We start from the raw sequence: 17,988 nt of genomic DNA, 5'->3' as shown, positions 1-17,988 counted from the left end.
CATGTGCAGTCCTTTCCAGGGCGCTGTTGAGTAATGGCGGATACAAGGGTTGGTGTCACAAGGTACCGACCATGTGTCCACATATATGCAGTGAGCCAACTAAAGTAATGCTGACACTTACACAAATATATGTGTTCGTGTGTGTCGGATGTTTGTTTTGTTGTTGTTGTTGTTGTTGTTGTTGTTGTTGTTGTTGTTGTTGTTGGTTTGTTTTGGATTTTCTCTTTTTTAATTTTTTCTATTCTATTTTTTTTTTTTTTTTTTTTTGTTTATTTCGGAAGAGTCTATACCCAGTGTAGTGCAGGCATGGATAGAATAGGTATTTGATGAGTGATTCCGTACGATGCCCGGTTGAATTATCTGGTTTCATGACTAGCAAAACTGAAATAGCATGTTACCCTGTAACATCACCACCCACACTACACTTTCAAGATTGTACACTGACATCGACAAGAGGTTCCATAAAGGGTGATATAAAACGTTAACACCACAGTATAACCGGACGTTTAAAGAAGACTGCGACTTTCCTAAATTTATCCGTATTCATACATTTGAGATATTCAATTATCTGACAAATCACATTCATAACCTATTGTCTACTTTTCTACATATATTAGGACATTTAATCCAGATATTTCGAATCCATCCAAAAGTGGCAACACAAACAGAATGCTAGCCAAATAGAGGACTAAATAACAAAACTTTTCTCTTAAATCCCTAAGAATTTCTTCGGATACTAATTCATTCGTGTCCCCAGTGATTTCGTCCACTTGCACGATAGGTAATTGCTTCTATCAAAAAAACTGATCTCATTACATAACAAACTAGAGGGTATTGACATCTTGTTACAAGCTAATTGCCCAACAAGGCGATTACTGGCAAGGCTTATAGATTACATGGGAGTCAGCCAATGTAGATCTGTTCCAAGTCAATCTTCAGAACGTATTACATCTTGCATTTTATACTTCCAGGAAAACTGTCACTGTCGTGTAGTGCTTTAAAATGGCTCCTTAAATCCCCGGTTACATTCTATTAAAAAAAAACAATATGATTTTTGTCAAAGAAATATACACCATGCAAGCAATTACCCTGTTGTTCCGATCTCATATGAGAACGGCGTCATTTGTAGAATGCTCGATCAGCTTTTATTTCGTTGTTTTGAGACACTGACACACGTTTTCAATTTGGTTCAGATTTACTTTACGACTGGTGAGACAATCTCAACTTGAATGGCGCAACAGGATTAGGTAGATGCCGTGATGAATGCAAATATAACCTTTAGCAGAACTTGTTTGCACACATATTTAGACACATCTGACATCTAGTCTACAAGTGAAAATATATTGAAGATCTGGAAAATGGGTTTGGCCCCTAAACCAAATATATATGTACAGTTACAAACGATACCTACCCACAGTTTATTTGAAACAGTCACAGAAGTTATGCCGAGTAAACTCGTCTTTGGTCCAGCAGTTAATTATTAACTTCAAGAGTGCTCCAACAGCTCTTGGGCACAGAGTAGAATTTTGTGCACTATGTTTGAAAATATGAGCCGATAAATGTCTAACGTTTATAATCCACCCAATCATTGAACCAGACCTTCATATTCGGTATACTCGCCTCTTTCCACCAATACAGATAACTTGGTACCAATTGTATCCATTTTGTTCGCAGCATTACCGGAAAATCAAGTTTACGTAAGTCAAAACAGAATTGTTGGCTAAGGTTTTCTGGGTTGTAATTCAGCATATACCATTCCAAGCTGGAGCTTCCCTTCCAATCAGTGTGTTCCTGATTTCATGACCAACACTAATATTTTATTTTCTCTTCTCGACACAATACCATAGAAATGGGCAGCACACATTAGTTCGGTTTAATGGTGTGTTGTTTCAGCATTTCACGGTGTGTCAACTTGACGTGGAACGGCTCCAGGAAGGTTTCAGATGTTTACCACGTTCAGAAACCCACGTCCAGTAGTCTGGTTCCAGCAAACCAAGCTGCGAAGTTGGGGATAATCTCGGATTCGAACTGGCACAACAAAGGGATGCAGCTTTGAAAACCTGTACAAGCATTAATAGAAGCAGACACATTATCGATGAACATTTCCCCTGATTCTATCTACGTAACCTGCTGCTCATACATGATAGTGATTTTGTGGCATAGTGCGTTAGGATAATAATGAATGATTACGAAAAAGATGATAAATGTGTTCCTCTCACGCAACGGAAAATTTAAAACACGATTTATAAACTTCGCGGGCCGAGTAATAATATCAGCTGTCGTTGATTTAATGTTTGTGTTCATCAAGAGTCGCACTCGCTATAAATGTGATTGCAGTTTCATTTTTTTAGATTAAATTTGAACCTACGCCGTCGACGTGAAAGGCAAGGTATGTGAAACTATTACAGCAACAGCAATTGCATTACCCAGGCTGCCAAGACATAGGTGTGATTAACATAAAATTAAAATCCATTTACTCATCTCTACAAGGTTAAGTCCCAAACAGGATTTCTCAGATAAACCTTTTCACCAAAACAACACAAAAACTTTGAACATTCCAGCTGCATGCTCGTTAACCTAACTAATGGAAGCTGGACCATATAATTCAGGAACTCAAACTGTAATCATTGATCGACGGTACTATGATATGTTGACATGCATACTCTGAGTTTTGGAGCAATTTCCATCCTGGTCTTCACTGGTTTCATACTAGTAGTATTGCTAGGACACAAACGACGAACTGATAGGTTCATTTCTACTCCAGCAGTCTGCCCACCGACCTGGATGAAGATTTGATTGATCCTATAGTATCCATGTAAACCTATATCATTAATATGGTTTACTTAACATTCCTGGATACTTATTTGTAAATGGATCTGATCATAACCAAGTTGCCAGGCAAGCGCTGAATTCGATTCCAAGTTAGAACGTGAGTAGTGTGATAGTATCTCTATATGAAGATGGCAGTGTCGGTTTCCGGTTACAACTAAATCATAAATGTGATAGCCGCTTTCTCAACCAGGACGTTTTCATTACTATCACTACTAAATCGACATATGTATCAGTACTGTCACTACTTACCTATATCAGACATTCCCAGACACTTTCTGACATTTCTCAAAATAGATAAATACTCAATTTACCGGATATACAGTCACTTCGAAATGGTTAGTTAAGTTATGAATTCTTCGCAAATAATGCGGGAGAACTCTTCCCATAATTAGCCATGAATTAAATGGACAAAACCTGTTCTATAGTATAACTGTCCATAAATATACTGAAAGGCAAAAGAAACGTCACTAAATATTGTTACAGGCGTCCAATTGCTTCTTGTCGTTAATCTCTCATGAACCTAACCATAGCTGCTGTGTTAACAAAATAAGTGAAAAAGTGTCATTCAAGACGAGGCCTGAGTGCTTGCATGATGCACATGCGTCTCGATTTCAATGATGTGCTCGTACGAACTCTTCCTTTTCCAGGCATGACTTGTGTATATTTAAAAAAATAGGCTCAAATACTCCATTGAAACTTAAATCTCATTTTCAATATCACTACGTTTCTTTTGCCTATCAGTACAGATAGACAGACAGATAGATAGATAGATAGATAGATAGATAGATAGATAGATAGATAGATAGATATAATGATTATAAAACCTTTCAGATCCTATAGAAATGTATGCTGAAAGGACAAACGAGTGTTCGGTTCTGAGAATAGCAAATGACAGGATGAAATCCTTATGGCATCGAGGTACGAACTACTATAGATCATTCACCATGCGTGTCACCGTGACTAAGGTCTGTCGCTACCAAACTTATCTTCGTCGCTTTGGGTTTTTTTTGTTTTGTTTTGTTTTTGTTTTGTTTGTTGTTTTTTTTTTGGCTGTTTCTGTTGTTGTTGGTTTTTTTTTGTTTGTTTGTTTTTCTGAACGTACACGTTACAGGTGTTGAGATACAGCACTATATTAAAGGATCACGGGTGACGCCGAGGACTAGTAAATTAGGACTGTGTTGTCCAAACGAAGCTACTCAAAGCATGACTAGAACCTTCGACTTTATAGATTGACGATCGTACCTTCAGAAATAAGCTCGATGGTAATACAGTGGCTTCTGGTCTCTCTGTGCTCTGCATTAATACACGATTACAAGTGAATCCCAACACATCACCTGTTTGTTTTGACACAATACTTGCTTGAAATAACTCAGGTTACCATTCTTGTACGACTTTCGTAGCTGTAATGAGGTCTCAGTAATCTTCAGTTGCATCATGGTTTGCGAAGATTATAATGCATTCTTCTTTGCCCGATAATGACCAGTCTCGGTAAACAGAATATTCATCATGGGGAAAAATAAAAATAAACGATGAACATCATATAAATGTATGAAACCTCGATCACTGAGTAGACACGGTTTTTCCGGAAAGGGTAGGCGTGTCTTGTCCGAACGCTACCCCTAGTCACTCGTGCAATATGCAAAGAAGAGCAAAGAAAAGCGTTTGATGTCTAATACCGCAAAGACGCATTGCGGGAATACGACAGCCGTCGGTAACGTTTATTGATTATTTTAAAACTACAATTGACATGAGAAATGTTTGTTTTAGGCTTCTGCTTACATGTTCAGAGATTCGACGAACACGTAAAGAGAATTCTCTCAGGGATGTGTTTGATTCTCGATAGCTTGGTAGGGTTAGGTTGGGGATGCGGTTTTTATATCTTATATTATCCATTTGCATTGAACAATGTGTTTGTTCATGCGTTTGTCTAAAGCTTCCTACAGCAATATTTCTGCTCAAAGGTATGGACCAGGCATGACAAGAAGTCACCGTCTCTAGCCACGGTGAACACATGTGGCGGCATCCCAAAGGACAAAAGGTCGTCTCACATGTCTTGCAAACGGGACAAAAAGAAACGGTTATCAATGTATGGTCCCGCAAGTACTGTAAAGTGATCCTTCCTTCCACAACAGTCTTACCACCCAACACCACAACTCTTACACCTCGACATGTGTAATGTTGTTTCAGGTTAACATTGCAAGATAAAGTGGAATTTAACCGAAGAAAATGACATAACTGACGACAATTACACCATTTTGGACGTGTGCTCAAAATATCATGATTTGTAATGGAAGGCTTACGACAGGGTCCTTGACGATGGCGATGAAATGCATGGATACGAATTCTAATCGCTTGATCCCTAACTCACACTGTTTGCAGCATTGCATCCATATTCTGGTCTGATCCATAACTCTTGTCTTTGACCTTTAACGAACTAAACCGGTTCGATCGTTAATTTTGCGTTTGTTGGCACCTGTTCCGTGGTCTTCCTATGACAAACTAGGATCGTAATGGTGTTGCTTCTGTGTTGTTGTTTTTCCCTTCGGAGATTTTTTCAAATGCCAGGAGTCCGTACACACCCATTGCAGATGTTCATACACGTACTTGTATAAAGGACGAAATTCAGTGACTCATAACTGTATGGGAATGAATAAGATTGCCAGACGTAATGACCCACGAATGTTAATGGACCCTCCTTGAATGTGTCGAATTCAGGAGTAACACCCGGCGCTTCTGTGTGTGACAAGTACAAAGAGTCGAATGTGTTAAGATCTTCTTCATACAGACTAAACGTTCTTACATAAAGCCTCGTGGCCAGAATTATCTTTATTGTATTAACTGATATTCACATTTATATTTGATGACCCCTTCCTTATCGTCTAATCCTCAGCTAGTTGGGGGCGCACGTTAGACAGTATTTGATCACAAAAGAACTTTAATTAAAGTACGAAATTGCAAGATATATATACAACCAGAACCAAAAATATTCATTACTTTGCTAATGCCATACCATAGTGTACGCACAATATCCCCAACATGTATTGATACATTGTGTCACAAGCACTACACATACTACAATTCCATTGCATGTACCTAGCCGCAGAGACGCTGTTTTATAATGACCAAATAACAGATTTTCAGCATCATTGCTGACATAATCTATCAATGCTGTAAATCAACTTAGTAAATACCAAACGTTAACTCCAGAGAAAACGAAACATATTCTATTACTTGGTGTGTTTTGTATGTAGCTACACGCTGCATTCGGCAATATTCCAGCTATACCATCTGTAAATAATCAAACCCGGACGAGACAATCAGGTGATGAACAGCATGAGCATCAATCTAAGCAATTGGTGATACGATGACCGGTGTCAACCGATCCCGTTTGTCGCCTCTTACGACAACCATGAGTTGTTCAAGACCAATTCTAGCCAATTCTAGATCTTCACGGGTCGATTCTATGAGTTCTTTGGTACACTGGTAACATACAATAAGACGAAAAATGATGTCACCAATCACCATAGTATAAATCAGTAGTAATAATCATCATAGTAATCAACTGCATAATCATCCAAACAGTTGTTTTGCAAGAAGGTGGTAAAATCATTTATATAAAGGAATTCCTTGGGCTCTGTGGCAAGCAACGTCAGCCAGACAATCACTCCCGTCGATCCTTCCACGTTTCTACTGTAAACGCGTTATGACTGAATTGATGTGAAACGTAGCGGAAATCAAATAATAGACTTTGGGAGAAAAGTCAACACTATTGACATATGCTCCGAATCACCCAATGGCTCAGGCTACGTAAAATATTATCAACTGTATCCCAGTAATTTTATTTTGGGCGAGGGAGGATGATTTTCATTATTATGGAGGCCATGTAACGAGAGATGTGAACATCATACCTCTTTCCGCAACTAAAATCAAGTAGGTCAAGCGTTGGGAGTTTTTGTACAGAGTGCAACGACAGCATATTGCAGATGACAGAAACACTATACCCGTCAAAGCCCACCAGGCTCTCGTATGAAGTCCAATAATGAAGAGTTGACGCTTTTTGGAGTATCCTACACAATCACCAGAAAAGGCCCTCACACATTGTCTTTGGGAGCAGAATCTAACAACGGCGAGAAAACAATTGAGCCGTGTGCTGATACATTCACTTCAAGCTACCATTAAAGAGTAAATACACACTTCACAATTGATGTTTACATTTACACGCAAATATATACACTATCCTTCGTGGTTTACGTGGGCTCATATGGGCCAGTGAATCTTGATTAAGCTTAAGTGAAAAGGTTATATCCAGTTAAATACTATCGTATAAGCAATGCAGACTTACCATTTAATAGATTGATCGTGCAAACCCTCCATAGGCCGGATCGCAATTCAGTTAGTACTTGAACGACATTAGTTGTGTTGGGCACAATGGTAGGCACCATTTCCTTTGTAAAAAGCCATGCATCAGTCGCCACGGCCAAAGCTAACGTTATCCCAGCAAGAGATCCAAAGGCAAATGACAGGCATGTCAACACGTACATGCTACATGCAACCTTCATTGTGTGGTGTTCTGCTTTCAGATAGTCACGTCAGAACATTACATGGTCATGACTTAGAAACATTCGGCATCTTTAACGCAATTCTTGGTATTGAGCAGCACGATCATTGTAATGCTACTCCAACTAAAACGAGATTTCCATTGTTCAGCAAGGATCGGTCTCCTTGCAGTTGATTAATCACTGTTTAACACCGATATGTGAAATGTCATGTTGGCACTCGTGAAGAAGAACTGACCTACGTAATCTATAATGGACGGAAATGGTGCATCACCATCGTAACTCACATTGACATTTTTTTAAATCACTGAGATCATATATCTCTTACACAACCTCGGTTGCTAAATTACATCTGTCCACTATATTTAAGCAACTGAATACACGGAACTCCAATTTCACTTGTTCAAGAGCAATCAATCTGCATGTACGGTATCCTCCTTTATGTGTGGATTTCTCTATGATCATATACACTCTGTCGACTAGCCCAGAGACATGTCTCTATTCCGTGTTGAAGATACACATGTGAAGGACAACACTTGTTGAATATCCAAGGCAACACTCCTCTTTTTGAAACAGACTATACACTTTTGTCCAATCGTCGAAGAACCGATCTGCTCCCTTGTCACAGTTTAGTCAGGTACCACAATCTGCGAGGAATAGATACGTCAGCGTTAGCTTTCAGGGTCTAGACACGGGCTCTATCAAAGGGCTGGCTTGATAATAACGCCTTTGTGGCCTCCTGGTAAGACGGCTTCATACTGACAAGACATGATTTTCCTGATTGGGACAAAGCTTCTGCGTGGTGTGACCGAAAAAGCGTTGGTAATATCTGAAAGTGAGGGCTAGAAATAAAGAATCGATTTATCTTTGATTTGTTTTGGTCAGGGCTGATTTGCTGACAGGCTCACCTGTGTGCGTTTATCAAATAATAGCGTTGACATCACTAAGAAATCTTTCTTCAGGTTTTGATAGGTGATAAGAACACCAAATTGGATGAAGACTTTCTGTGGCCGAAAGGCTCGGGAATATGTGCCATGTTTTATCTGGATTACATCTGGTTATCTGGTTATCTGATTTCCACGGATATATAACTGTTTTCGGAAAGTGTCATATATGTCATGAAGAGCCAACGTTATACTGACATGAAGTGCCACCAAATATTTCTCGCAAGTGACAAACTTGTATTCGCAATACGAATAGAATGGCATGGTTGAAATGTCTTATTAATATGATTTTTAGGAATACATATAGTAGCGAATAGTTTACTTAAAATGAATAAATTTCAAAGTTACAATTCAATATTTGTATGAAGAGGAACAATGGGTTATACTTACAGTTTCTGTAGAATATGACTCCACATATACCAATAGCATCTCCTTTACTGTACACTATCAGGTAAATCTAACACTGATCCGTCTTGGTCACACGCAATGCTCATCCATCATTCTCTGAAACTCATAAAACGCTGATTTTCATGATGACTTCATTTTATATACTCCGTAACATTGTCTGTCACGTGCTTGTTAAGTTGTTCGGGCGAAACCACACCCCTTTTACTATGTGCCAATCACAGCTGTAACATACAGCGCATTCTAGCTCTCCATCTCCATCAACTACAGTCAAAAATAAAATCAATATGTGTCATCCCAACCTGGACTCACGCCAAGGGGGTTCTGTGGATTATACTGGCGTATGGTACATAACAACATCGTATTATAACGCCATGCAGAAGACTCTTTAGCAAATTGTATCTGGATGAAGCGAACCATCCCTCACGGGGCAACCTTTGGGCAAGACGCCATCAACAGTAAAATGATGCTACATGAGATACGCTGAAAACGCCTTGGACACAATATCCTCCTCCGAGATTTAGGAAATACTACCAGTGACCAATGCGAGAAAAGCGCGTACGATCTGCTGGCGAATCGATCATGAAAAGGATGTCTGGCGCTTCAAAGACCTTGCCACGATCGTGCTCAATTGGCAGGTATATGTACGAACAATTTCTTTCCTTCCCCTCGAATAGGCAGCTTGGAGGTTGTTAGGAAGTTGTTAGACTTGTGATAAGGTGACTGTTACGTGGTCAGAGCAGAAACATGGTGATAACATGTACTGGCCAGTCGAGGAGACACTTTGCTGTGTTAAGTGGCTGGGGAAGATTGTTAATACGTGGGCAGAAATATTTCATTCCAGCAGGAAACAGACAAAAGGGTCCTCGAAAACCATATCGTCAGGCGGAACATGCCGATCAAGCATACAGAAGATTGCTCAATGAAAGTATTCAAGTTGTTTTACTTGGGACCATGATTATAGAAGTCGCGACATTGCATGATTGTATGAGCGGATACTGAATAATTCATAAGAACATCAGTAGAGTGTAACCCTGAAGGACAGATAAAGAAATAGGGTTTAAAAGAAGTCTGTATTTTGTATGATGTACTTCTTCAATTATGCTTATCATGACTGTTCATATGAACGAGGAGATAACATGCATAACCCGATAGGTGAATGTTATCAATATTTGATGTTTGCATAATTACTCTTTTCGCGAATAACCAGAAATGTCATTGATTTTAGTGTTTGAATCTTTCATTGACAGTAAGATAATTCTTTGTTTTCACTGCCGATTGAATGTATATTATTATTTAATTACTATCTTGTTTGTAGCTCATATATCCATGCAGCTGGTTCTTTGTCAGGGCGCTGGTGTTTGTTTCCTTCAGTCATTGGATGTCAGCCTCAACGTCACATCGCATTATCAATCTCATCTCCCTGGGGAGTATACATTTCTTGCTGACACTAGGTGCACCGAGGTTTTGTGGCTCTCTCGTCCTAACGAGGTACCTAATTCATAGCTGGGTGGACTGTGGCACATAGTCTTAGTACTTTGTCCACGTTTATTGCACGTTGCTGTACCCTCAAAGAGGCGTTTACACGTAAACGTGGACACCATCTGGCCTTGTACCAACGGATTAGTGGGATCTTTTAAGTGTACAGGGTTGTGTACTGTTGTCAAGGGTTGTGACAATACGGATTGAGTCTGCACACAAAATTGGCTTACATCATAACACCATGGTGGATGTAATTACACGCCTCAGTGTACGCCTAGCTCGGACAGTTTACTTGAGACGTCAGTGGTCGACGATGAACCCAAACCATGTGTTTCTCTGGTTGGGGACATTACATGATATTGCAATATGTTTAAGAGCGCCACTCAATGCTAAGTCAATTGTACGTGCAAACTATACGTAACAATGTATATGTATGTATTTATGTATGTATGTGTGCCCCGTACTCAGAATGCATTCAATGGTCATATACAACTGTACTCACGCAAGTTCTGGAGTCTAAATATAGTTACTGCAGTCATCTATAAAGGTTCTACAGTAGATGTAAATCATGTTCACCACTCAGTAATACATATTCTATTCTGAATGACTCCCGAATGGCATTAACCGTTCTATAGAATGTGTTTGTATGTCGAAGCATCATGCATATTTACAGCTAGGTTAATTAAATAAAAGCTATTAGATAATATGTCATTTTCGCCCTCGTTTTATATATTACCTAGTGAGAATGCATGTATTGATCTTCCTGTAATGCAATTTCATACAAACTGTTTCATTCCTCTGTTTGTCAGGATGCCCACAGCCAACGTGTAAACGAACTGCCAAAACATTGACGACGCTTTAAGTATTTCTCAGTCTACAGTCGGTGTTAGTACGACTTGTTTTATACAAATCGTGATCTACGATCTGCTTTGAAGGCCATACCTGATATTACAAATTGATTTAACGATCACGACCACAAACATGGTTTCGATCATACAAAAAGATCATCAATCATTTCATAGTGTTCAGACGAAAGTCTTTCAAAACGTCATTCATCATTGTACATATCTAGAAAGTAGAAACGGTTTCTGAGTGTGTAATTTCTCGTTCTCATAGAACCGAAGCGTCGTTCGAGTCAAAGGACTTCCGCCTATTTTTAACTGAAGGCTTTGTCTCAAGTCTACTAAGGGCAGTCTTAGTGCAAATTTGGTCTTTGCGATAAGATGCTCTGTTGTTTGTTTTGTTTCTTACATGGGATTACATGTCTTCACTTTATAACCATGTCTTGAACACCCGTGACACTTTTATAACATTTTCCATTTCCCCAGTAACATTATATAGGTATTACATCTGAAAGTATATCAACATTAATGCCTTTGAACGGATAAGCCTGTATATGTAATTCAAGTAGCAGTAATTTCGAATCAGAACGTGTTAATCCTCAATTAATATAAATTTGTTAATTATGACGATACTGTGTACTGTACGAAAATAGTTAGGGATATTTGTGAATTTTGAAATTATAGATAGTGATGTTTCTAGTCATTCATATACTGATAAAATATCAGTCCTAAAAATACCAACATCCCTAACTTATTTTGTCCAGTATACATTTCGTCCAGGTTTACCAGCTACCAAGAAACGGCTGGTTTGATTGCCCTCTATGTTAATATCAGTGGAAACAATTCGATTAGTCTTCTGTATCTAAGTCCTGTGTGATCCACTTGATGATTGAGCCAATCAGGACCGAGATCATTACTTTCCTGTCCCCGGGGCTCATGAGGAACGCTTCACAAGGGGTGTTGATGACTTCCACAAAATACATTATCTACTGTGTTCAGGCAGATAGTCCAAGCATTCATGGTCACTCTACACAGATTCCGGTGGACGTGTCCAGAATGAAAGGACACATTACTAGCGGAAATAGTTGAAGATTGTGGAGAACAAGAGACGCTTTCCGAATTACCAAGTAATCTTCAAGGATTTGGGCACAGTCAGTGTCGCACCTGACATAAAACATGAATTTAAGATGTTGTGTAATACTGGTTGTGGTATTTCTTTAAAATTATTGCTGTTGTTTAACGCCGAATTGAGACTAACGGGATCGGGTAGTAAGGCTCGCTGACTTGGTTGACACATTTCATCGGTTTCCAATTGTGCAGATTGATGCTCATGATGTTGATCACTGGATTGTCTGGTCCAGACTCGGTTATTTACAGACCGCCCCCATATAGCTGGAATATTGTTGAGTGCGGCGTAAAACAAAACATACTCACTCACTCCTTGACTTCAACATTTTCATTTTATCAATGTTGTAAATCAAATACCCCTACTTTTTACTTATGGTATAGACTGCATAAATACCGTGCACAGTCTGTGTCATTGATGTGGAACCTTAGAGTATTGTGCAATGGACCTTTGAAGTTTTAATGTTACGTATAATTTCTTTTGATGAAATCCTAATTGTATGAATTTCACATAATGGCGCATTGAGGAATGACGACCTATGATATAAACATATTTTCACTCATAATGGCTACTTAATTCTTATTATTGCATTATAATTAGGTTTTTGTGGAATTGAGCTTAAATGTCCAAATTTATGTTTTAATATGAAGTTATATACGGGCTCACTGTAGAAAGGTTCTATGGCTTTCTTCTGTCGTAAATATTGGTTTCATAAGTGAGCTGAAGTCGAGCCAATTTAAACTATTGTTTTTACTCTTCTCTGTGTGTTGCATTCCGTCTACAACTTTATCAAGAACAAACGTGATGGACATGATCATTTGTAATTTAAACATGCTGGATCAAATCATATATTCAAACTGAGACGTTTCAACGCCACCATAAAGGATTCAATACTCAGTTTGATTGAATGTTGTTGTCAAAGATAAATCTAAAACGATGTAACAACGTTTCAATGTTTTGTACTTTTAGAGACCATTTTGAAATGGCGTTATGTTTCATTACCATTAAACATTAAAAGTTATCTGCTACAACAATTCGTGCCAAAAGGCAATGCGTTTGTAAGTATTTTTGGACTCTGTTTCCTTTTTGTTTTAATTTGGGATTGTATTACCAAGCCCCGCAATCTGAACCATATTGCCCAAGAAGTCTACACCTTCCGAATTGTCCTTCGTCATTACCACAGCGGGTTCGTAGGCGTAACAAAATCGTGCCCAAGTTGGCACTCTTAGCACTTAATGCTAACGGTTGGCGATATAACTGGAATACTATGTAAACTCAGTTAGTCTCGCGATTCTCATATATCAAGAAGCATCAACTTCTCCATAAACATCGGGAGTTGGCTTACTTTCTGGATTCTTATATATTTCTGTCATAGCTTTGGGATAAGAATGTGAAAAGAAAGAGGTTCGGTTTCTTGTCTGGTTTTGTAACTTATCGTTTCTTTGCTCCTATGCCGAGGTTAAATAACACGAACTGAAAGTATTATGCTTCATTTGATGACTTCATTTTCAGCTCTTGTATTAGGAGCCAAAGTATTGAAGACGAGGACGAGTGTCATAGTGATGTGGTGGGGCTGGTACGGGGCTCAGGGGCCAGAATTTGCTGAAGGAATAAACAAACATTTGAAATTACAAATTCTTCGCAGGCCATGACGGCAGAAAGAGTAAGTGTTGCGTTGTACAAAGGCAGATTGTTGGTGGGGTACATCACGACAGCGATAAGCATGAGGCAGGTATGCTCCATAGTCACTGCTTAACGGATATGAAATTCAGTTCACTACAGAGGTAGAAACCAATCAAAGTCTTCCCTGTCCAGACATATGCAGACGTGTATCTGTCAAAACGATATGAAAAGCCCCAATAACAACCACATCGTCGTCATTACCGAGTCGAGCTAAATACATTTAGCGTTCTGATGCTTTCAGCGCTGAGCTGAACCATCTCAGGAAATCCATAACTTCATTCAGCATGTACACTACCCTGCAAGAAGCATCAACAAGTACCTCAAGAACCTCAGAAGAACACCCATCAGAATCGCCACACCATGCCAAATTATGGTCAGTCATCAGACTAAATAGAAAAAGAGACTGGCATCCATACATTCTCTCTCCATGCATCTATACAGTCCACATGGAACACATTACCAAATCAACAACACAAAGGTATACTGTTTTTGACACATATCCAATTTTCCATACAAAAAACTGTTCTCAAAGAGACAAATCAAACACGAAATGCCTTTTTACAGCCGCATCCTGATACGTTTATCATTGCAACTAGATTATAGAGTTGCCTTACTTTGCGGAAAAAAATCAAATTTATGGACAATAGATGCTCGTTTTAGCTTCAAATAAAAGTTACAGCGTAGTTTTATTGTTTGCTGAAACGGTTTTTATTTCCCTAAGGGATTGGTTAACGTTTCAAGAAATGTTCTAATGACCTGCTACCATACACTTGATTTGTGACTAGCAGAAGTACTTGACGTCTGTCGACCCCAGCTATTTTCAGTGGTCATCTTGTTAAAAAGCACTTCACCTTATCCCCATGGGGTTGTCTCACGAGAACAAAAGTCCACCTCAACATTCGAACCATGAGCTGAGCTGAATATATGTAATTAAGTAAGAATTTGACTGCTTCGTCATCTGAATGTTCAAAGAAAGTATTTCCCAATATTGGTGTACTGTTTCGATTTGAACTGAACGTAAAATCCACGTGTCTGTTTGATCGTCTTGCAAAATATACAATACACATATTTGACAAAATAAAAAAGAATGATGTAATAAAGCCTGACCGAACCATTCGTATCACGTCCTTTCTACTGTGCGGATGCTGTGTGACATGCGTCGGTAAAATTAAGTGATGGCGTAATTCATATCACAAATATTATTTCCTTTTTTCATGTTACTGCTATATGTAATAATGTATTAATTGTAAATATTTCAGAATGATTCACCATAAGATCTTCTTAGAACTTGACATGATTTGATCAGTTTGTAAAACATAGTTGCCAGTTATCTGCGTCTTTGGCATGTTTGATTTTATTTGTTGGGGACTTTCTGCGTTCATAGGAACGTTTTGCATGATTATTCAACGGTTTTGTTGCTTTTATATCTGTAAAATCAATATCTGTAGATGTATCGTGCGGCATGTATTGAAATTAAATGTGTCACTTCAACCGAAAGGGGCTATGCAAGTTGAATAATAGTATTATCCTCTGAACGTAAAGTACTTATTCAATATTTATCCTGTTTCTAAACATATGAAAAGGCAGTATTTTACCTTCAATGAATAGAGTGATAAACTAAACGTAGAGTGAGTGAGTGAGTTAATATTTAAAGTCACATCGGCGATATTTAAGCTATATCGTGACTATAACATATGACATAGAAATGGAATATATAAATATCAATAAACGTAGAGCACCGGTTGACAGTCATTTCTTCCACATATGCTTTGGTATAGAGTGAGTGAGTGAGTTTAGTTTTACGCCGAACTCAATGTGCCAGCTATATGGTATGCTTGCGCAAACAAGCAGTGGACAGACTTGACTGGTACCCAGTGAGAAACATTAAACCCAATACTGGATTACATTCTTTATTGAAAATGCGTAGGTAGTGGTGACAACCACCGTCGGTTCGCGAATCATAGATCAACTCTTATTAAACCATTTTGCCTTTTCGCCCCCTGGAACCCCTTACGAACCTATAACGAGACCAACTTTTCAAGACGTCGGCGTCAAGGAGTACAGCGAATGCTCCATCAATTTATGTCCTACTTTTGGGTATAAGGAAAGTGGTATTAACTAATTTCATAAAAAAATACACACAAATGTGATTTAATGATTTTGGATAATAACTGTATTTTTTCAATGACTCAAATATGATGTCTCTAACGATCCAATATTTTAATAGCACAAATTATGAACGAGATGATCTGAAGAAGACACTTGCAAACAAAGCTTTCCCCAGCGGTTATCAGTTCTTTCCTGTTTGTTGCAAATGCTCAATGTCACGCTGATCTAGTGATTTGGTTCGGGCTACCATCTCTCGGGAAACTCAGGAGTGGGTGAATGAAATATCACTTTAATAGTTGAGGAGACCTGGCTTTCGTTATCCGATATTTCAATTGACTTGATAGAAGATGTTCAAGCGTTTATGTACCTAATCATCAGCAAACAGCTTGCCGCAATTACTTCCAGATATAATTCTTAAAAAAACTCTATCGAATGTTTTATGCATCTCAAAATGAAATGATGTTTGCAAATATTTTCCCAAATCTCAAATTAACTTTTTTTAACTTGTTCACATAAAAATGCAAGTCTCGCACTTGTCTGATTTCCATGAATGGTTTCTTCCTAAATGCCGATTACCAGCAGCTGAAATTAGTCCAAGAATATTTTGTGATGATTAAACTACTTTTCATCCATGTAATCGCAAAGCCTCAGTTATTAGTTTCGTATATGACAACGCCACGACTTTTTTATTCCTTACATTCCGCTGGCTAAACGAGATGCAAGATGTCATCTGGGTGGATGAACAAGAAAATGTCTGGAATCAACCTTAGAGGATACTGACAATAAGCCAGAAGCACTGAGATGTTATTGAGTCTCCTTCATCGTGCGATGCTGGTATCAAAAACACATGGGAAACAACTGTCAAGGCCGAGTACATATGATATATGGTAATATGGTCTTTGTTAGCAGTTGACGACATAGTCAGGGCATTACTTTGTTCAAATTGTGAAAACCATTCCATCAATTACTTCCACATGTTCCACATGGAGATTTTCAGTCCAAAGTAAAACCCACTGAGACTAATGTATAATTTAAATACTTTAAACAGGAATACTCTAGTATTATCTCCTGAGAGAGATTCATACTCAAACAAATTGTAAGTCTGAAAAATGAAAACGACACAGAAAAAAACATAATTGCAATACTGCAACGACGTCTGAATTTCTGTAAGACAGAAGCATGGCCTGTCCGACCATTTGCACCATCGTAGAAAACACGCGAGGTCAGTCACACTGTCGTATTGACCAGTGTCATGTGTAATCAATCTCTGAAGGTGGTTTGCATTTAAAGGTAGTAGGTTACTGGTTGTGATCCTTTCTCTACATAAAGAATCAACAGATTTTTTTGCAACGTATAGTGCGTAGTTATCAATTAGTGTAATGAAAGTTACTCTTTGATGAAGCCATTACGTAATGAAGACTTCACATGATGGTGATCTGTGATTCGTTCCCATGTTTGAACATAACGTTTACACCTGCAACTTACACCGAGTTCCAAATGATTCTTTGTGTGTTATATACCCTTTCTTTCCCATCCGCTGCTTTGCCAAGATTTACATATGAACACCACTGTTTAATGTTACCTATGCGACAACTTTCCAAGGCAACATCAGGTTCTGTGTGTCGACATGCAAAATTATAAGAATACATATGGAGATTAAAGTGTCATGTCCTTCAAATTTATATATCATCTATGTAGAAGTAAACCAAGAAAGGGCTGTGTGCAGATGTAGGTGCAGAAGATGTAGATGAAAATGTTTTATGGCATTGTTACGTTTCCATATTTATCTACACAACAGAAATCCCTGTTACAGCACGAAGGAAATAATTATTTACTGCTTCGATGTTTCCATCCTTCCCGAATCGTAGCTGTGAAACTCATTCACTTGTGCATGGCGCCGATCCCAGTTTCACATCGTGAAAGAAATATTCTCCTAACCGTCCTGTCATGACAGTTTCCTGTGTAGCAACATTCGGAATTCCATTTCCGTTTCTCCAATTTCCGTTTCC

General features: G+C 38.5%; 1 protein-coding gene across 2 annotated transcripts in view; it reads right to left on the bottom strand.

The window, feature by feature from the left end:
- LOC137283735 (voltage-dependent calcium channel gamma-5 subunit-like) overlaps nt 1-8,852 on the bottom strand; it is a 39,076-nt gene extending 30,224 nt beyond the window's left edge. Inside the window, exons 1-2 of one of the 2 annotated variants that reach the window (XM_067815401.1) lie at nt 8,723-8,852; nt 7,175-8,217 (exon numbers count right to left, since the gene is read on the bottom strand). In XM_067815401.1, coding sequence (XP_067671502.1) covers nt 7,175-7,391 — 217 coding nt within the window. In that variant the 5' untranslated portion in view covers nt 7,392-8,217; nt 8,723-8,852. The remainder of the gene's footprint in view (nt 1-7,174; nt 8,218-8,722) is intronic. The other variant, XM_067815402.1, reaches the window with a different exon arrangement.
- Nucleotides 8,853-17,988: the final 9,136 nt, after the last annotated feature.

This window comes from Haliotis asinina, chromosome 5, assembly GCF_037392515.1.
Source record: "Haliotis asinina isolate JCU_RB_2024 chromosome 5, JCU_Hal_asi_v2, whole genome shotgun sequence".
NCBI lineage: Eukaryota > Metazoa > Mollusca > Gastropoda > Lepetellida > Haliotidae > Haliotis > Haliotis asinina.
The sequence above is the reverse complement of the archived record's forward strand: the minus strand, read 5'-3'. Positions and strand labels throughout refer to the sequence as shown.